Raw genomic sequence first — 21,994 nt, forward strand, 5'->3', positions numbered from 1 at the left:
TCTTTGAAATTTTCACAAATAAATGAGCATTTGGAAAGTTTTCTATAATCTTTTTTCCCGAATTTACTTCTTGTTTTGAGAAACTTTAAGACTTTCCGTGTCTCCAGAGGATAGACTAAGTTTATTTTACTGGTACTTTCCTTGAAATTACATGGAAAATGATCTGTTGTCTAGAAAGCTATTCTTTGCTATAGTCTAATAATAGACAATTCTCTGTTTGCCTTTCCTTCCTCATCAGTTTAATTTAATAGACATCTACTGAATGTTTAAATCCTAGTGCTGAGCTAGGATTTAAAAACAATGTATGACTCCATGAAAAGATGCATAACATCATTAGTCCTTAGGGAAATGAAAATTAAAACCCACAGTGAAGTACCACTTCACCCCCACTAGAATGGCTGTAAGCAAAGAGACAGATATCACGAAGTCTGTGGAGACAATGAAACTTTCATACATTACTGGTGGGAATTAAAATGATGCATCTACTTTGGAAAACGTTTTGGCAGTTTCTTATGAAGTCAAACATACATTTACCATATAACCAAGAAATCCCACTCCTAGGTATTTACCTAAGTGAAATGAGAACATATATCCACACCAAACATGTATGCTAATGTTCATAGCAGCTTTATACATCATAGCAAAAAGTGGAGACAGCCCAAATGTCCATCTACAGTAGAATAGAGTACTATACAGCATTGAGAATGAATGAACTCTGAGTATACATAACATAACAACGTAGATGAATCTCGTGAACATAATGGACAGCTAAGAAACCAGAAACAAGAGTGTTGAGTGTTAACTCTGTTTATATGAAGTTCAAAAACAAGAATACTAATCTGTGTAATTGGAAGTCAAGATAGCGATTATCCTTTTGAGGGAATAGTAGTGGCTGGAGTGGAGGATGAGGGGGCTTTCCGGGTGCTCATCATGCTCTGTTCTCAATCTGGATACTGTTACACAGCTGTGTTAACTTTGTCAGAATTCATCAAGTTGTACCCTTAGGATTTGTGCAATTTTCTGCATGTACGTTATACTTCCAGAAAATTCATTAAAACTATAAAAAAAGAGTGACACTTGATTTTCAGAGATTCAGAGGTCCTAGAAAAGCATTCTCCACATTGGCTGCTTCAAAGACTTTACAATCTATTGGGAAGACAGGCATGCTGATAAATAATTCTGATATGAAACAAAGTCTGATAAGTGGTGCATTAAAAATATAAATAAATACAATGAAGTAAAGAAAAATATATTCAAAAAAGGACAACCTGGAAAAATATTAGAGAGTATAGTCACTGTTGGGTTTACTACATAATAATAGGAAGAATATAATAATGTATAAAAGTGGAAGGAAAGGATATAAATTAGCAATAAAGGGATTAAAAAGTATTGAATTATGTACAAGTCACTACTGTTTGAGAGGCAAAGTTGTTTTAAAATATCAGAACACATAAGCTATTTATATCCTTAAAAAGGAGTTCTTTTGTTTTTAGTTGACTGACTTTGGCCGAGTTGGAGGTTATTCTGTTCCAGGGGTTCTCAGCTCTGACTGCACATCAGGATCACAGGAGCTTTTAAAGCTTCTACTGAATCAGAATCTCCAGGGGTGGAACTCGGGCATCTGTATTTTTTCTAGGCACGTGTGATTCTCCTGAGCTGCCAGGGCAGGAACCACTGCTGTAGTCCCTGCGGGGTGGAAGGAGCCTTCTCAGGGACCATCACACAACAACAAATGTCTCTGAAAGTGTCACTTCTTTGTTTTTGGAGCTTCAGTAGCTTCCAAAAAGAGCACCTGTTTCATATTTGTCTCTTTGTTTCCGTGCCAAGAAATTTCTTTGCAAATGGTTTTTATTCAAGTATTGCATGAAAGATGTTAATCCTACTGTTAAATTTTAACCCAAATTCTTTCAAGCACTAGGGCATTTCTTCTGATTTTATTACAGGTACATAGATCCATAGCAGAAGATAGGACTGGAAAGGACAAAATGGCACATGCAGGTCACTTGTTAACGCTCTCGTATGACTAATCTTCCTCCTATGAGGAAAAAGCATATTTTTAGTCCTAACATTTATGTATCAGATATTTCAGTGTGAAAATGATACCTGCTTTCACTTAGAAAATTTTAGTCCTCTACTTAGTTCATTCATTTGCTATCTATTTTTAGCTTATCTATGGTTTTTTCTCTTTGTTTTGAAATAATTTTAGAATTACAGAAAAGTTGCAAAAATAGAGAATTCACATAAACTCTTCTCCCAGCTAATGTTAACAACTTATATAACCATAGTACAATTATTGAACTAGGAAATTAACATTGAAACAATAAGGTTAACTAGACTACAAGTCTTATTTGAATTTCACCTTTTCTTTTTTGTAATTTCCTTGTCTGTTCCAGGATCCAGTCCAGGATCCCACGTTGTAGTTGGCTGTCATGTCTGCTTAGATTCCTCCACTCCATGACACTTCCTCATTTTTTTCTTATATTCCGTTACCTTCACCCTTTTGATGAGTACTGGTGAATTATTTTGTAGAATATTTCTCAATTTTGGTTTGTGTGATGTTTTCTTATGAGTGGATTGAGACGATTCATTTTGGCAAGAATACTGCAGAAGTGATCAGGTGGTACATGATGTCTGTATGTGTTGTTACTGGTCATGTTATCCTTGATCATTTGCATAAGGTGGTGTCTGATGGGTCTCTCTGCTGTAAAGTTACAATTTTTGATAATTGATAAATATATTTGGCACTGTGCCAATATTCTCTTTCTCCTCAAACTTTTGTGCACTGATTGTAGCACCTGTTGGTAGAGATCTTGCCTGCAACAATTATTCCTGTAGTCTTTGCCTGATGATGTTTGCGTTTCCCTCAATCCTTGCACATTTATTAATTGGAATTGTTCTGTAAGGAAGAGCTATCCTTCCTTGGCTATTTATTTATTTGATTATTTATGTATATTGGTATGGACTTGTGGATGCTTATTCAACTTTGCAAGTTATAATCCAGTATACATTATTTATTTTCATGCTCAAGTTGTTCCAGCTGTGGCCGTTGGCAGCTTCTTCTGATTGAACCCTGTGGCCTTTTGACATGCCCTCATTCTTTTCTAAGCACTTCTTTTTTCTGAGATCACAAGATGTTCCAGATTCATCTTGTATTTTCCCTGCCCCAGTCCTGGAATAAACCATTTCTCTAAGAAGCTCTGATTCCTTTTATTGAGAATGATATTTAGAAACGAAGATCTGGGTGGTGGTAGATCGTTGCTGCGGGGGTATCATTGCTCCTAGTCTCTCTCAGCATAAAGAGTTAGGAAATGTATGTATAGTAAATCAGGCATGCACATACATCATATTTATTAGTTATTTCTATATCTACTTATCTATATGTGTGTGTGTATGTGTATATATATATGTATACATTATATATACGCATAAAGCCAGGAGTTCATTCTAATACCTCTGATTCCAATTCAGTACCGCAGCTTCAATACCTCTCCCCTTTTCTAATTTGTAACTTCTTTTTTCCAACAATGAAAAGACTGGCTCTCATTAGTTATAACCCTAGATTACACATAAAGTAGTTCCTGAATTGCTTACTGATACCCCTGTGAGAAATAGATTTACTAACTAGAGGACTATTTGCTGACAGTTCTTTTTGGTTTTCACCTTACAATATCCAGTCAAAATAATGTTTTCTAAAGTGACTTACTCAATTCCCATCTCCACCAGTGTGGTTGTGTTATTTGTCTGGGTCATGCTGCTCATTTGTAACACAATTACATTCATTTGTTACTGTTTGTAGTCCACTTCATGTTGCCTGACATCCTGGTTGGTTTTAATTTTTTATTTTTGGAGGTATGTAAAGCATTACTATGGTTCACAGAGTCAAAGCTATATCCAGAGAGATATTCTAAGATGTGTCAGTCCCTCCTCGCAGCCCCACCCCTGCATTCCATGCCCTCTTTCCTTCGTTCCTCTTCTTTCCCACCAACCCCCTATAGTTAAACAGTGTCTACTTTCTGGTTTATCTTTCTTGTATTCTTTTTTCACAAATGAGCAGATCCTTTTTTATTATTATTATTGTATTCCCTTTAATATGGTCTAGCATACCATATAAACTCTTTTGCACTTCACTTTTTAAACTGAATGATTTGGAAGTTCCTGGTGATCTCCCATTCACTTTTTTTATAGCTGCGTAGTATTCAGTTGTGAGGGTGTAGCAAAGTTTCTTTAACTGCTCTCCTATGGACGGACATTTAGGCTGTTTCCATTATTTTCCAGTTACAATCAATGCTTCAATGAATAAACTAATATATAAGAATGGTTTTTTTCTTTTTTTTTTTTTTTTTGAAGATTGGCAACCTGAGCTAACATCTGTTGCCAGTCTTCTTTTTTCTTCTTCTTCTTCTCCCCAAAGCCCCCCAGTACATAGTTGTATATTCTAGTTGTAGGTCCTTCTGGTTGTGCCATGTGGCACACTGCCTCAGCATGGCTTGATGAGCAGTGCCATGTCTGCACCCAGGATCTGAACCCATGAAACCTGGTTAGAACTATATTTTCAGGGTGGATGCCTAGAAATGGAATTTCTTAGTTAAAATTAAGTACATATGTGCTCATGTCTTTTCAATCACTGTATTCCTATGGAAATGCCTTTTAATGGGTTAATGTATATCCTTGATCATCATATAAGTTACTGAATTACAGCTTTTAATTTGTGTAACATTTTAAATTTTAACTTTATTAGTTGCACTTAGCACATAAAAAGGCATATTAAAATTGCTTTGGGATTAGGAATTAGTCTTGCATAATTTATCCCTTTCAAGGCTCAATAAATACCATTGTAATATGTCAACAGCCCCTAATGAAGGTGGTAATCATGTATTACATTTACAGCCCTATCATCCCAGGTGCAGTCTACAAGTTCATGATCACTTATGGAGAGTAGGCAGTTCAAGAACTCTAGCAGTGACATAATGACTAAGTACTTATATAATGCTCTCATTTGCCCAGAACTTTTTATTTTTCAAAACTCTTTCAAGTCTTTTCATTTTATGTCAATTGCACCACTGTAGAATAGTTTGGGGAAATATCAAGTAAATCATGATATTTATGTTGTGCAAAGTCTCTTACAGGTATTATTTCATTTGAACCTCAAACCAACCCTATAAAGTGGGCAATACATATAGTGAACATCCCCATTGTCCAGGCGAGGAAGCTGAGACTCAGAAAAGTTAAATGTCGTCCTGAGGTCAGACATCTATCTACTAAGTGGTGAGGCTGGAAATGAGTTTGAGGCTATACCACACCACAGGATTCACAGCTAGCTGGTGAAAAACAATGACAAAGTATCCAAAGGTAGGATATAGTCACAGAGAGGTAAATTACTCAGTGTATATTTTGGAATTTAAAGATTCTGTTGGACCCCTATTGTATAGTCACAGGATAAATACTTGGCTACTTATAAGCTATAATGTTTAAATCCTGAATGATGGTAAAGGAAAATACATTCTGAACATATGCAGAATGTTCACACCTCCACGCCCTGGGTACTGCCCCTGTGATAGGATGAACACTGGCTTTGGAGCAAACGAATGATCTCAGTTTGCACCCTGATTCTGCTGCTTATTAGGGATGGGGCCTCGGGGAGGTATTTAACCTCAGTTTTCTTACCTCTAAAATAGGTATTGTTTTTGCAGGGCTATTGGAGGGATTAAAAGTAACTTCATCAGAAAGGTTCTCCCTGGCGCACCCCATCTCAATGTTATTCTTACAGTGACCATCCATTTCCTTCAGAGCACTTGTTAGAGTTTAGAATTATGTATACTTTTGTGTTTATCTGTTTTATATCTCTCTCTCCTACTAGAATATAAGTTTCATGACATCAAGGACTCTACTTATTTTTGCTACTCTTTGTATCTCTTATGTCTACTCCAATACCACTAATCAACGAATAAGTATTTCTGGAATGAATCTTGCCACTTCCTTGTACTTGTTTTTATTTCAGCCACACAAATGATCTGCAGCTCCCCTGTCCTTTCACATCTCTCTACCTCACACATGCTATTTCCTTAGCCTGACATATTTGCCCTCACTCCTTTGTTTTTCTGGAAAATCCTTACTCATCCCTCAAGAACTAGCTCAGCCCTTCTGTGAGGGCGCTCACGATGTCTCTCGTCCTCTGAAGAGTGAGGGGCTCCTATGCCCCCTTGGCATGCCTCTATAATAGACCTAATGACATTATAGTCATTGGTGTGTTCAACTAATATTTTTAAGAACTGATCCTGTACCAGGTACATGCCAGATGCTGGTCATACAGCAGTGAATAGTAGTTGTCATTCTAATGGGGGAGGTGGGCCACAAAAATGTAAATAAGTAAACATTAAATAACATTTCCAATAGCAGTGAATGATAGGGTGATTGGTTCTGAGAAGCTGACCTTCAACTTGAGATCTGAAAAGTGAGAAGGCAGTAAGTATGGGAAGAGATGGAGGATGAGCATTATATTGTGACTGTTGACCTGGCTGTTCCTCATACCCACCCAACCCTCCCACCCCCGACCCTCAAACCCCCTCAACTGGCGTCGGAGCTCTGTGAATCTTTCTACCCCAGTACCCAGCACAGGCCTGGCATGTCTTACCACAGCTCCACACCCTGGTAGTGCAGCATGTTAGAATTACCAGGTGACTGGCTCCATGATTCCAATTTAGTAGATCTAATGTGCAGCCAGGGCTTATTATCACGTACTATCAGGTTACTGTCCACTCCCTCCCTTACTGTCTTGTGATACTGAGAAAGTTATTCAGTCTTTCTATGACTCAGTTTCCTGATCTTTAAAATGGAAATAGCAATAAGACTTCCTAAGGTTACCATGAGGGTTAAATGAGATAATGTACCTAAAATTCCTAGCCCAGTGCCTAGCACATGGATAGTCAATAAATATCGGAGAAAATGCTCTAGAGTGAGTGCTCATGAGGTGTTTGTTGACTAAATGAATGAGTTAAGGAATAATAAAGTTTAATCTTACTTCAGTAAATAGAATTATGTCAAAACAAAAACAGAATACTCTTATTTATAGTCAGTTGTCTTATTTACTGTTTAATTTGGACAAGAAAGAAACAAAGGAAAATACCAAACACCCATGTTTTTAGCGCCTAGAGTCAATAGCTGTTGACTCTTCATTTGCTTATCAAGCAGCCTCTGAAAACTCCTCAGATCATTTGCTTTACCTTTTTCTGACTAGTGCAGGGTGTTCATCTAGAAAGCCTCAAACCTCAATAAAGTACACAATGTACCGACCTGGGGCCATCCTGCAATTTGTGCTTTGTCATCTTTTGAAATCACAGTTTGAGTACTTCGTATTGAAAGGAATTTCTTTTATGTATCTCCTTCATTTATCAAAGGAGATTCTTAGGATATCATAACCAGAGAAAGTTATGACAGTACCAGACATAACAGTTTTCTTAGGTCAGGGACACCAAGGGCATTAACCTGGGATATTGCTTCTGCTTCTACTATACAAAAATACAGCTTGGACCATTCAGCGAACCTTTCGGATCCCCCGTGCCCCGCCCTACCTCCTTGGAAAACTAGATGCCAAAATAGCGTGTACAAAGATGCGAGCATCAGCCAAATTGGTGGCATGAGGAACTTCCAGGAAAAAAGTTATTTTCTTTCTTTACTGTATTTTTTCTCGAAAACATTGGGATCATGATTATTGTTTTTGTAAACTTTAAATATCTGGCTATTTAGGACTGTTTTGATACTTAAATGCATGGGCATGAGTTTTCTAATATAAAGTATATTACTGAGGTAATTAGCAAAGAGATTTTACCAGGTGTTCTTTTCTGTAAGAGTTAACATTTATTTACATGAGTAATTCACTCCACTCTTATCAATCTAGTCAATTGGAAAATATCATCCGCCTTTAATGTCACAGAAATCAGTTTATCCTATCTTAGAATGAGAAAATAATTAGCAGACAATTTCTCTTTCCTTTTTAATGTTTGTGGCATTATTTCCAGGATTTTCATTTACAAACCAATGCACCATAAACTTATTCTGGCTAGAGGTATTGAAATCTGTTTTTCTGCTCTGCAAACATAGAGGTGTGCACGTCTGTCAAATCAGAAGTCCATAGCAAAGAGCACATTCACTGACTGGTCTCTCTGACAGGGCGATGGGTTATGGAGCAGAGAGAAGTAGTGCACATCGTAGATTATAAACTTCTGCACTTTAGTAGTGGTACAATGCCAAACAGTCAAGACTAGAGATACTGTCGTAGTTTTCAGATGACAGGCTTCATTTTATATGTTAATAGAAGGAAAACTTCTGATCTGGTGAGGAAATTCACCATAACAAATGCATTCCCTTCGCTGCACTCCACCAGGGCACCAATTAAATTCAACTGTATGTATAATGTACTCCTAATTCCTAACAGTCCCGAGAAGGACTAGTGTGAAAAATATTATATACTCTTACATTTGACAGATCATGAACAGATGGAAAAAATTATGCCAATCAGTAAAGAAATTCATATGCAGTTTAACACACCTCAAAATGGTGTTTATGTGGGTTTTCTTTAAAAACAATTATTAAAGTTATCCTGGGTAAAGTTTAGTAACTACTTGGAGTTTTTTGTAAGTAATATATGTAATTCATTTTAATTTACTCCTTTTGCAGATATGAATATTTGAAAGTACAGGTAACCTTGTAATGAGTAAAACTGATAAAAGATTGTGCTCCAAGGAAAGGGAAATTATGGAATGATTATTCACTTTGTGAAAGGCTATGTCATATGGCAGACTTTCCTAAAGCATTTCAAATTTAATTTAGTTTACAAAACATTCATTTACACACAACATTTCAGTAACAAATTCAGTGAGGAAATGAGAAATAGTCATAATAAGATAGAGGTCCCTTACACTGCTAACATTTATGCTTGCTTTCTTTCTCTCTATCCCTCCTTGCAGCACTGATAGCCATTGGGCGATACAGCATGACAATAGAGACTGTGGATGTTGGATGGTGTAAAGAAATTACAGATCAAGGAGCCACCCTGATTGCACAGAGCAGCAAGTCTCTGAGATATTTGGGGCTGATGAGATGCGATAAAGTAAGAATTGCCTATCAAATTGTTTTCTATACATCAGTGTAGTTAATAGCTTGATATCATAATTCTCTTTCTCTCCCTGTATGTATGTATGTAATCACACACATACGTATACTCTTAGAGCTATGCATTGTTAAGTTGCGTGGTTTCCTAAAATGAATTTTGTACTTTTGCAGAAAGAAAAAGCAGTCATACACACAGTCAACTTAGATTTTGGCCTCCTATCCATAAGTCCATGGATCAAAATTTAAAATGTTTGCATGGCATACTGCAATACACAGGGTCTAACAGTAAGATTCTGTTGTGGGCTGCAAGTTTCCTGCAACAGTAAGGTGGAAAGAACAGTGTGAAATTGTTTTTTTCACAATTTGAAGTGTGTAATTTCAGTGCTTAACATCTATGTATTCTGGTCATTTGGGGGCAAGAAAGGGCCAGTGAGGGGATATTATGTGGGAATTTGCCTCTTTCCACACTTAAGATGTCACTTTTAGCACATGATGAGAAACAGTCCCAGAGGTCCCACTGAAGGTCTGTGGAGCTGGCCAGACACGTGAGCATGAATTTGGGAAATTGTGCTGCATGTAATCTGGGGCTCTTTGAAGATCAGGAAGAAAGATGATAAGTCTGTATTGATCCGCAGGCTGATAAAGAGAGGTGCTTCCCCCTTTGTGACTTTCATGTTTTCCCTATAACTCGTCTAAGAAGTAGTTATTTGTACTGTGAAAGGGAGACAGTGGAGCCTCAGAAAGACCAGGCACTGGCCCAAGGTCACTCATCCAAGACTTTGCCCCAGGTCTTTGGAGTCTGTGTCCAGTACTCATGGCACAAAAGATCCACCTCAGATACTTGCTCAGAAAGTGCTGGCATTTTGTAATAATGTGCACGTGTGTTACTTTTGTAACTGGTGCTTAGAGACAAATCTAATGAAAGAGAGGGAAACTAAATATATATGCCTCTCAAAGGACATGCATTTTCTAAATGTAGCAAACTTAGGGGCAAATACAAGAATGGCCCAAATCCTCTGTGTGCTTTGTCATTTTTGTTAATTGACCTAGTTCTTTTCTCCAAATGCTTTAAAATCTCAACTTAGACGAGGCCTTTGCCAGTTAGTTATGTTTAGAGAGATTTTATTATATATTCTCAGCCCAGCCTAGAAAGCTGACTGACTTTGTTACTAAGCAACAGCACTGAGACCAGGGGTGGCAAGTTTCCCTCAAATTTCACTACTAACCAACCTAACACTGCTACTAACCCTGTCATTTTAAAAGGACTTCTTTTAAAACAAGTCAGAGGGTCTACAAGTTAAAGGCAGAGTATTCCAGAAACACTAAACAATGACAGCAGAACTCCTTAGCCTCCGCCAGAAGGAACTGCTACAGGAGTACTACCTAACCAAGGACACCAAAATGAATGCATTCAAAACGGATCTGTGTATCCACAACCATTCTCAGAAGTCATCATATTTCTAGCCCATACTCTAGATTTGTTGAGATCAGCTCCGTCTTCACAGATGAAATGTAGAAATTTATGTTCCAGTTAGTACAGGAGAAGATTATTCCAGACATATTTGCTGACCAGCATCTTGTCAATTTTAAGTTAAGGAATGGATCCTTTTCTACCCAAATGCAAATTAGTCAAAAATGAGAAGGGGAGTTTGTTCTGATTAGCAATACCCCTGAGGGTTTTAGCCCTTTCCTCAGACGGCCTCTGAATCGTTCTCCAAGTAGAAAGCTGCTCTGAGAGCCCATTGGCTCTAGCACCAGGCCGCCTGACCAAAGCCTGCTGCAGCATGTCCAGCCCAGGGGATGCTGGGTGCAGCCTTGCTGCCTGGCGTCCTCAGGCTTACCGCAGCTCAGAGCCAAACACAAGAGGTTCCATGAGGACGGAAGAAGTTTCCAAACCACACACAAAGTGCAAGTAAAGGCTTGCACATAAAAAGCCCGCTTGTTGATTTGGTTGGATGGAAATCTAAAGTAGCTATTTAGCTTTCAAAATTTGTATTATGCTATCCCTCTCTATATTTTAAATTTTTATCAAGATTCAAAGAAAGATTTGAGTAGCAAGGAAAAGAGGTTAGTAGTTGAGGGCATGGACTCTGGAGCCACATTTCAGGTTCATATCTGGCCTCTGCGCTTAGTTGTGTCATCTTGGGCAGTTAATCTCTCAGTGCCTCTCTTTCCTCATTTACAAAATGGGGATGATAACAGTACCTATCTCGTGAGCATTTAAATGAGTGCACATATAACAGGCCCTTAGAATAATGTTTGTTATATATAAAATGCTCTATGTGTTCCTGATTATTCTTATCAATGTCATTATATTAACCTGCATTTTGATATTTGAATTTCCAGATGAGAAAAAATTATATTGCCCACTATCCCATTTTGAAAGGAAATTAAAAAGACAGGAAAAAAATAAACTCAGATTAGAGGAGATGTTGCACTTTTACTTTTTCCTCACTTACATTTACAATTAAAGAGTATTATTTTCTACACAAAGATATTAATAATTACATTTTCTACACGCTTTACACTAATGCCTCCATGGGACACTCTGTATTTGGAACCAACTTACCAACCAGTCATAGGGATGAAGAAGGACTTGCAGAGAGAGAAACGGGTGAGTTGGAGATAAGACAATTCAAATAGGTAAGGAAACAAAATAAGTAATCAGAAAAATAATGGAGAAAAATAAGAATAGAAACAGGAAACAGAAATTATGATTAGGAGACAGAGACAAAGATCCACTGTCTATCTCAATGTGATCATCTGTGCCAACAAAGAATTAATGAATAAAATTAATTTGGGCCTATCACTCTTTTTCCTGTACCTTAACCAATCTGCCCTCATTAATCTGAGTTCTCTTTCCCCTCTCTGCACACCAAGTGGAGCAAAGGGAGGGCAAGAGACTTCAACAGTCTATACAATTGACCCCCTTGCCAGGAATGTTGTCAATGGGAGCCCTGCACTGGGGAGAGCTGGGGTTTGTGAGGTCTTTGTGTCCCCGCGCTCCTGTTCTGTGATCCTGTGGTTCTGAGAAATAGTGAAGGCTAGTTATATTTTCTTTCGCATGCAGTCAGTTTCCTTTGGGGCCACTTATATTTAACTTGGAAGCTATACTTTACCAAACTTCTGCTTTTATCCTCACTTGAGCTTTCGAGGAATTGTAAGAATAACAAAATGCATTGTATTTGTTGTAGGGAAAAGTGTTTTTCCTTTTTCTCTCTCATTAGGTAAACAGAGAACAGATGAGAAACATTAACGTATTCTTTGCAGATGAAAGCAACATGCACTTAGATTATGAGACAAAGTCTAAGCTAAACTGCAGTAAATTTGTTTGGCTGCAACATTGGTGACTTCTCAGGAGGAGTGCTCCAGCCATTGGACAAACGCAGCATTCCCCGCGCACTTGTAAAATTAGGAAGTGCATTAAGAAGCCCCTGTTTGAGTAGCTTCTCCGATTGCTGGATGGATAAGCATGTTAGAGGCATTACTTTGGGTTTTGAAGCCGACGCCACTTAATCTCCTAAACTTTAGTGCATTTTAAGAACCAAGAGAAGAAAACGCTGTGTGAGACGGCTTTGATGAATTGGGGTGAACTTATATTCTTAAAGACTGTTCAAAGGCTTACTTGACCTTGGGAATTAGAGTTGACCCGAAATCACCTATCAACTTAACACGCATTTATTTGGTGATTTAGTTAAAACTGCTTGTATAATCCATGGGGCTCTCTAATAAGAGCAATATGTTTACTCTGCACAATTGTAGACAGTGGCTTTGGCCATAGAAATCATTTTCACAACTTGAGGGAATTCTGGATTCTATACAGATCTATTTCTTCTAATAATATGATATTTTCTTCATTTCTTATAAGGCAGTTGGATAGAGAGCAAAACTGAAAAGGACAGAAAAATTCATGGGAAAGCTGTAGGGCAAATGGAAATGCAGTGTTCAAGGTTAATGAGAAATGTTTAGGGTAACAAGGTTGACGAGAAGGAAGGGAGCCCAGTGGCATGGCATTGGCTGAGAAACCAGACCTTCCCAGAGGCAGCCTGGCTGGTTTGGGAAACCTCAGTGATAAAATGCCGTGGTGCAAACCTCTGCAGTGTGTGTTAATACAGAAATTTGGAAACAGAGGACCTGAATTATGAGCAGCAAATAACATCATAAATGTAGCAATTCTCAAATGCCAAACCCTTGTGAAAAGCAGTTGGATGGAGAAATGCTGGAGCTTTTAAAAGCTCTCTTTCACTTTCTATTTTTTTTTTTAACTTCATGCAGAACTAATTTTATACACTGTTCATTTGATTTGAAAATGCCAGCGTCTGGGGTATCATTAAAGAGCGTTATTGAGGGAGCCACTCTTGGCAAAGCATTTTGCTTAAAATGCTTATTAGTTCTTTTGTCCCTGCAGAGTTGTAGATAGGAAGGAGAAAGTGTACCTTGGTTTACCTAACTCTGCTGCTCCGCCTTTGCCCTGAGCAGATAGCTGCCATTCTCCTAGGAGGCTTCTTCTTGGCCCGTAGAGGCGCCAGGAGGACCGTGGGGGCCACGTTACTTAAGGAATAGACATAAATAGATTTTGAAAGGTCCACCCCAATGTCCTATGACCAAAGCCTCTTGGAATTTCTTTGATTTCTAGTTGACATAAATTAGAATTACACAGGCGTGAAGAGTCCGCCCAGAAAAGATCAGAGAGGCTGCTGGGGGAGGAGAAGGCCTCTGTGTGATCCTATTGATCATCCAGCTGCCTTCAGGCCAGGGGCCTCTGTGGAGGCTGACTATTATTGATCCACACCATGGAAATAATCGAATTAATTCATTTCTCATCAACTTGCCATTGCCAAGACCTTTCTCCTCACCTGCCCTAATTCCTGAAGTACTTAGCTGAGGAGTGAAATAGATGATTTCTTTTAGTAAGAAATGAGTTCTTCAGGTCATAAGAAATCCTTGTTTTCACACAGAGTTCCTCATTTAAATGGTAGAGAGATTTAATCAAATCAATGAGAAGTCAATACAGAAAGCAAGTAATAGAAACCAGACAGTTCTTTAAAGCCAGAAATCTGCTTTACAACCTTAAAATATCAAGGGCCAAGTTTTTTTTGTGTGCCCAACTTAATGTAAAATATTCAGGAAAAATTGACCACTGCATTTTTCAGAAAGTAATTATGGTAAGAGAAAGCCTCAACAACCGAAATATTTCTACGGAGAAAAATGGAGTTTTTATCAGCCTGTTTAGGAATCATGAGCAGGAATGCCCTATGGGGAAAATAATATAGGACTCTGTAACTAATATACAGAACTAACTGGAAAAATCAGTTTAAGGGAAAAATAATTTGTGGGGCCCTGTGTCCAGGACTGTTTTGGTAGCAATCCAGCCATGAAACAAAGTGTGTACCTGCAGGCACTCCCCTCTCCCCTGCAACGTATGCACTGCTGTTCCCAGATTGCCCATGGACAAAATTGAAAATTTATGCCTTATCAAAGAAAATAAAGTGAAAAAACAAAAGAAAAGGAATAGTCTGTATCAGATTGTGCAGTCCTAGGTGGTGGCGACATAACCATTACCTGAACAGCCCGCGATGCCGTGTGCTCCAAGAGAAAGGGGAGATAAAAAATGGTGAGGCTGGGGCTCTAAAACCTGAACTTAAGTCCTTCACTGGAAGTATCAGCATCTTGTTCCTTTTGCTGATAAAACAGTTTCTCCAGGTGATTTTCACATAGGAGCACTTTAAAACACATTTTTACAGCCCTCTCATGATTATTCCTGGTAATTGAAACAGGGAAAAACGCATCAGCTGAAATTCAGACGTTACCTCTCAACCTCATTTTAGCCAGTGTTTCCATCTCCTCTTCTTCCAACCCTATTCACCTGAATGAACTGCTACGAAGTGGTAACTGAAAGGCCTTTCCTGTATTTAAATATTAAACCAAGAAACACTGCGTGGAGCTTTGTGACAGTGGTTAAATTGCTGAGCACTAGTGTCAGACTGCTAGGTTTGCAAATTTTACTTCCATCACTTTATTATCTGTGGCTCTTTGAGCAACTTAATCTCTAAAAGCCCCAGTTTCACCATCTGAAAAATGGGGATAATATTTACCCCACAGGGTTGTTATGAGATTAAATGAGATATTGCAATAAAGCCTTTAGCCAAAAGGCATGCATGATATAAGCACTTATTAAATGTTACCTACTGTTATCATTATTATTATTTATCCATGTGTACACACCTGCTCTGGAGTCTTGTATCTGATATATTAACCACCTGGCCCAACAGGTTCATAATACTCTAGCCGTGAATACAAATTCACATGCTAAGAACTTACAAAGAAAAACTAGGCCCCTGAGATTCAGACAGCAATTCTAAAACACAGTAGAATCTATTTTTAAAAAATAGGAACCATTAAGTCACAGTCAAACATTAGAGGAAAAGGAACCTAGAGACCAGCAGGTCTCAGTCCTTTCTTCTGAGCAGGGACAGTAAAGACTGGCCAAGTCAGAGAGCCAGAGTCCAGGCTGGGGCTGGTGTGATTTGTTTCTTCAGGAAAATCGACATCGCCCTACAACCTGTTAAGGGAGTGTGCTGCAAGGAGCTGCTTATGTTTTGCTCACGTTTGTTATGGGATTGATGTATAGTGAAATTGTTCTTATAAACAAGGAGGAAAGAGAGAGCCTACTGTTCCACAGATGCTGTAGGGTGAGTAGAATGTTACGTTGGAGTTTGCTTGAAGGCACCCAAGAGCGTCATTACTTTCCAATAAATAATCTCCTTGGAACGTTGGTTTGGCTTAAGTAATTATACAACAGAATTAGGTTGCAGGATCATATTATTTTTCTAATTTAGAAATAGAAAAGCTATGAGCAATTTCTTAACAGAGCTCAGATTAGATCCCAGAACTCTTAAGCACCTGACTTTGCAAAGGAGAAACAAGGACAGCCTGCCATGGCTCCGGAGACTGCCCATTGGGAAGGAAGGGCTCAGCCTGTGGGGGAGGCCCCGCCGTGCAGCAGCAGGTCTTCAGGGCCTGCCGTGCTGGGCCTAGTGAAAACTTTGTCTGGCAAGTAGTTTTTCAGAGAAAACCTAGGCTTCCCCCTTGCCTCCCATTTTTATCATATATTTCATCCATTTATTCAAGAAATATCTGTTGAGGTACTTATTATGTTCTAGTCACTGTGATAGGTGACAGGTCAGAAAAAACAGTGAGCAGGAATGAGTTCCTGCCACATGGAGCCTGCAGACTCCTGGGGGAGAGAGACAAGCAGTGCTATAAGATTGCAAATTAATTTTCAAAAATGGCACCCAGAATTATATTTCTTCTGCATAAAGAACCTTGCTTTAATCCTACATCAGCTTTCAGCTGTAATCCTCAATAGTCCTGTTTTTCTACCATTCTACTGTTAAATTCCTGAAAAGGATTGACTGTGAACGCTCGTCCTTCCTTTTTCACCGCTCCTCCGTACAATCTATTTCCATCCTCACCATGCCGCTGATTCTACTCTTTTCAAGGTCATCAGTGACTTCCGTGTCACCAAATACAGTGGCCACATCTCTGTCCACCACTTGCTCCATCTCTTAGCAGCTGCATTCATATGGCAACCACTCCCTCGTTGGTGAGACTGCTTTTCTCTTGTCTTTCATGTCACCATGCTCCTGGCTTTTCTGTCTCCATCTTCCATACTGCTTCTCTGTGCCTCTATTCTCTCATCTGTAAAATGGAAATAAAAATAGTACCTATCTCACTGGCTATTGAGAGGATTAAGTGAGTTAATATGAATACATGAAGTAGTCAGTAAATATTAGCTCTTATTTGTTGTTGTGGTTAATTCTTACCTTTCTCCTCCCCATCACTCTCCTCCTCCTCATTAGAAAGTAAGATCCATACATTTCTCCTTCTGTGTTATATTGCCAGGCCCTGCTACAGTGGCTGGTACGTAATAGCTGCTAAACAAGTATGTACTGGATGATGGATGGATTGAATGTATGGATGGACGGGTTAGATTATGTTCTCATCTGCATTCTCTGTAGCTTCAAGGTTCTGAGGAGGTTCTCAGAGCCTCTGGAATGACAGAGTGGCTAAGAGGGCAGGGTGCCTGGTCCTTGCACCTAACTCCAACCAGAGCAACCCACTTTTATCACTTTATTTAGTTTATTATTTGGTTTATTATTTTGGTTTGCAGAAGTAGTGCACAGCTAAAAACAAGTTTCAAACCATTAGATCCCACTGCCTCTTGATAATTTGGTAGATTTTACAAAGTATCTAGAGAGAAGGAAATAAATAAATGAGTAAGAAAGGTGACACCTTGGATTTCATACCAGTTTCCTATAGCTGGGGAATTCTGAGTGTGGCCAAAAGCCCCTGGGGTTCAGGACAGTCACAGACAGAGTTTAGACATCTGCCATGCAATTGGACTCAGCATTATTTGGAGCCTGACCCTGAAATGCCCTGATTTATGTAGTCTCTTTTCTGAAAACCAAAAATATTGCTTGTTTTCAGGTTTTTAATCTACATGTTTACAGATCACTCCTATGCAGAATATATTTTTGCTGATAATAAATTTGTTTTGGGAAACAGGTCAAATCCATAAATTCTACCTGATGGAAACAGCAATTTTAGTAAGGTATTTTTTATCAGGTGTCCACAGGTGATTACCACTGCCCTAGGCTTTATGTAAGAAAATAAAAACTGAAGTCAAGAAAGGCATTAAACACAAAAGAAAACATATTTTTTAGTTCTGAGAATTTTTCCCCGGATTGTGTTTTTCAGCTTAACTTTGTGAGTTTAATTTAGAAATACCCAGATGTATTCCACAAATACATTGCACTTACCACTCACTTAGTGACTACATTAATTACCTTATTAGGGCCCAGGTTTTCTCAAATAGTCAATCTTTTGCTGAATCATTTAGAGCACTGCAGATTACTCCCCAATGGCTTTCTCCATCCTGGTGTCCCACACGTGTCTCTTTTGGTTCTCATCTGTGCTGCATATGCAAATCCATACCAAAAAAAATGTACACATTTGCACGATGGGTCAATTGCATGACCAACGGTTCTGTGGCCTCGGAATAGCCTACGCAAGGCTGGTAACTGGAACTTACACTTGGCTTGAAACGTTCTTCTTGGTGAAGGATCACTTGGTGAAACAGGGAATGAAAATGTCACTAATTTTTCTCTCTGACAGTCTGGTTGTTGGACTCTTGTCACACTAATCTCTAATTAGAGACTTCAGATTGGCGAGCCCCGATTCTCACTTAACACTGCAGGCGTTTCTGTGATCCCCATCCTCCCAGGTTCTTTGCTGCTTTCTCACTGTGCTAATTCAAGTGAATAGAAGCAATGCTAGTGTTAACAGGCAACCCACATTTCATGAAAAAGAGACAGCATGAAGCCAGGCCTGTTGTGATATTGACAGAGCATAGCACTTCCAATCATTGCAGATTCTGAAATGGAATGACTGCATTTGACAAAGTTGACTGAATTTATGAGCCTGCCTCTATCGGGTTCATTGCATTCTCAGTATCTGTCTCTTTCGATGCTTTGGGATTTTTAGATGAGTTTTTTGCCACCCAAGAGTAGTATTTCTTACCTCTTGTTAAAAAAAATATGTCTTTAAAGGCTTCAGGGTATCAGTATGAGGTTCATGCAGAAGCATAGTGTATTATGGGTAGCCTCTAATCAGCTGACTCCCATAGTTAGCAGGTGGCTTTTAGGCTCCAATAAGAATCAATTTTTATTCTTAAAATTATATTAAATACTTAGTCATGTGTGCCCCCTCCTTCCATCGCATGGGTGGTCCCTTGGGGAAGCACTAGGTCCCTGTGAGAACTGGGTTTAGGGGAGTCTTTCCTTCCGTTAGCTGTTGGGAAGGTCAAGTGGCGACCTTCTTTGCTACATCCGACTGGAGATTTAAGACCTCTGCTGAAGGAGAGAAAAGTCTGCTTTTACCACGTTCAAAGAATATAGCTTTTGTTTCAGGCAGTGATGAATATTTGGGGAAAAAAAAAAAAAAAAGGTGGGCTAATAAGCTGTAGGAGCAAGTTTCTTTTCTCCAGTACCCCTGACTCAGAGTTTAATGTGGACGGCAGCACAGGAGGTGGGTAGGCGCCTGTTACCTTTACATAATCCTCGTTCACCTCCTTCAGATTCCCAGGTGCAGAAGTCACCTCACCCTCCCGGAGCTCTTCAGTCAGAAGCTTTAGACCAGTCCGCCTCAACTTGAGCTGCACATTGGAACCTCCTGGGAGCTTTAAAACATACTGATGCCTGAGTCCCGCTCCTCCAGGACTGTGATGCAGTCAGTCTGGGATATGGCCTGGGCATTGGCAGTTTTCAAAGATCCCCAGGTGATTCTAGTGAGCAGTTGGGCTGAGAACCACTATATTCTTGTTTGTATTCTTGGTTGCGGACAGTGTAATTCATCCCACATCAATACACATGTCTGAAACCTTTATTATAAGTGAGTCACCGTGGCGTTTGTGGAGAAAGGCCTTGGGTTGACTGAGAAAGGCAGAGGGAAGGAAGGGAATGTGAAGTTGCGTGTAGAGAAAAGGGGCAGGGCGCTCTAGCTCACACCTGGAATCATTTTCAGAGCCTGCACCAGGCTGGGAAAGACCCTATCCCTTCATCGTGGGGTCTGCCTGCAGCCTGTTTGTGCCTCTTCAGCTGCTGATTTATCCTCCTCCAGACTGCTGGGAAGCTGAGCCTCGCCGCTAAGGAGAAAGAGCTGAGGTGAGAGACTGTAAAAGCCGCTCCAAATTCCTGGCCTCGCAGACCTCCCTGCTCTATCTGGAGGGAGCCATCAGCAGGATGGGGCGTGCTACCGGCCAGGGGCGAGAGGAGTCCCCTGCACAGGGAGGGACGTAGGCTCAGGAAAGCCTGCGCGGCCCGCAGAGAGCTGGTGCCTGTTGTCAGCTGTGCCAGGTCCTGGAAAAATCAACGTATCGTCTGCTCTTTTATTCTTTTCTTAGCATCCTATTTAAAATATTTTAAACTGCACTTAGATGACTCATCTCATTTACATGCAAATTTGAGGTATTACTAAAATTCACATTACCCTTATTTTATCCTCTTCAGTATATGCCCATCTTGGGGCCGATGGGCACTTACTGCAGGAGCAGTTGGGTCTCATTTGAATGTGCATTGTCCACGAGGACTTTGGCCAGCCGCTGGCGAGTGCCGGTCCCACAGATAGCCAGTACAGCTTCCCAGAGAGCCACAAGCTCAGAGAGGCAGACTCCAGACGGGTATTGCCCGAGAGACAACACTCTGCCTCTGGGCCGCCAGGAGTCAGCCTCTGGGGCTGTTAGCAGTGAGTGACAGTGCCCAGGGAGTCTGTGAAGAGTGACAGGCCAGCATGAGGGCAGGAGCCTTCAGGAGCTGAGTGTGCTATTTGCCACACCTTCACGGACATACTGTGGCTCCTTACTTTTCCCGCCTGCAGACAGCGGGTCCGTTTTCTTCACCCCGATCCTCAGAGCAGTGCTATTTGAAACAAGAAATTACTCAGTTACACTCCTGCGTCTGTTGGACAGGCCGGGGAAACGTTGCATAGCTTACAAAGCAAAGGTCAGATTTGACGTTTTATTCTAGTTCGTGAGCAGATCCTTTCTTCCCTGAATAGCATGTATGTTCAGCGCATGTGGTACACAAGCTGACACCTCCTTGTCCTTCAGAAGTCCACTTCAATATCACTTCTTTTGGAAAGCCCTCTCTAACTCCCCTGAGAAGGTCGGGTGCCTACTGAGTACTTCCCCTGGAAAGCACTTCTCAGGCTTCGCTGATGCTGGTGTAATTGTTCATCTTCCCTGCTCCAAAAGGGCAGAGACCATATCTGTCATGCTGGCCATTCCACCTCTGGCAGACGGAAAAATGTGTTGATGGGCGAGAGAGAGGAGAGAAAGTAATGCCAGTTTGTGGCATGAGGCAGTTGACCCTGCCAAAAGGCCTTTTGTTAGTCTTGCAGCTTCATCATGTTTCCATCATGCTTCAAAGTCTCACGCGCCTACAGCTGCACAACAGAATGTTCCACAGGCCAAGTGAGATCCATGGTAATTTACGTTCCCACAGAGCAGTCATTTTGAAGAGACTATAAAGGATTTTGAAATGTATTTACATGTAAACTGCAATCATTTTTTTTTGCAAGGTGGGGGTTTTTTTGGTGAGGAAGATTGGCCCTGAGATAAAATCTGTTGCCAATCTTCCTTTTTTTTTCCCTCTCCCCAAAGCCCCAGTGCATAGTTGTATATCTTAGTTGTAAGTCCCTCTAGTTGTATGTGGGATGCCACCACAGCATGGCTTGATGAGCAGTGTATAGGTCTGTGCCCAGGATCCAAACCAGAGAATCCCAGGCCACCAAAGTGGAACACATGAACTTAACCACTATGCCACTGGGCTGGCCCCTGCAATCTTGTTTTTTTACTGTTAGATGGAAAATGAATATTAGTGAACATTTTACTTTGCGGGTGATCACTAAGGCCCCAGTCTGGCACTTTCTGCACCATACTGTTACCTATGTGCCAGGGCAGTGTGGCACACCACAGAGAGCACTTTGTCTTGGGTCCTGGATTCAAATCTTGGCTGCCATTTATTAGCTACGTGTATGTTGTTGTTGTTGTTGTTAGTGCCATAGAGTGGACTAGCTGTGTGACCCTGTGTGAAATACTCATTCTGTCTGAGCCACAGTTCATCTGTAATGGGGGTTATTAATGCTTAGATGCCTGTAAAATAGGAGATGTTCACCGAATATTTTTCCCTTTCCCTCCTCCTCCATCCTTACTGGAATGAGGACATACTTTCATTTTGCCTTCTTGGTAATTAGGATGAAAAATTAACATTATTTTTAAGTATTTTGCCAAAATAAACCATGCTGAAGAGAAGAAGTGTGTTTGAGT

At 40.0% G+C, this 21,994-nt stretch overlaps 1 protein-coding gene across 1 annotated transcript in view; it reads left to right on the plus strand.

The window, feature by feature from the left end:
* The window catches only part of FBXL17 (F-box and leucine rich repeat protein 17), a 464,449-nt gene that overhangs the window by 433,689 nt on the left and 8,766 nt on the right, over positions 1-21,994 (plus strand). Inside the window, exon 8 of the mRNA XM_046666715.1 lies at positions 8,964-9,106. Within this exon, the coding sequence (XP_046522671.1) occupies positions 8,964-9,106 (143 nt within the window). The remainder of the gene's footprint in view (positions 1-8,963; positions 9,107-21,994) is intronic.

Source organism: Equus quagga, chromosome 7 (genome assembly GCF_021613505.1).
Source record: "Equus quagga isolate Etosha38 chromosome 7, UCLA_HA_Equagga_1.0, whole genome shotgun sequence".
Taxonomy (NCBI): Eukaryota; Metazoa; Chordata; class Mammalia; order Perissodactyla; family Equidae; genus Equus; species Equus quagga.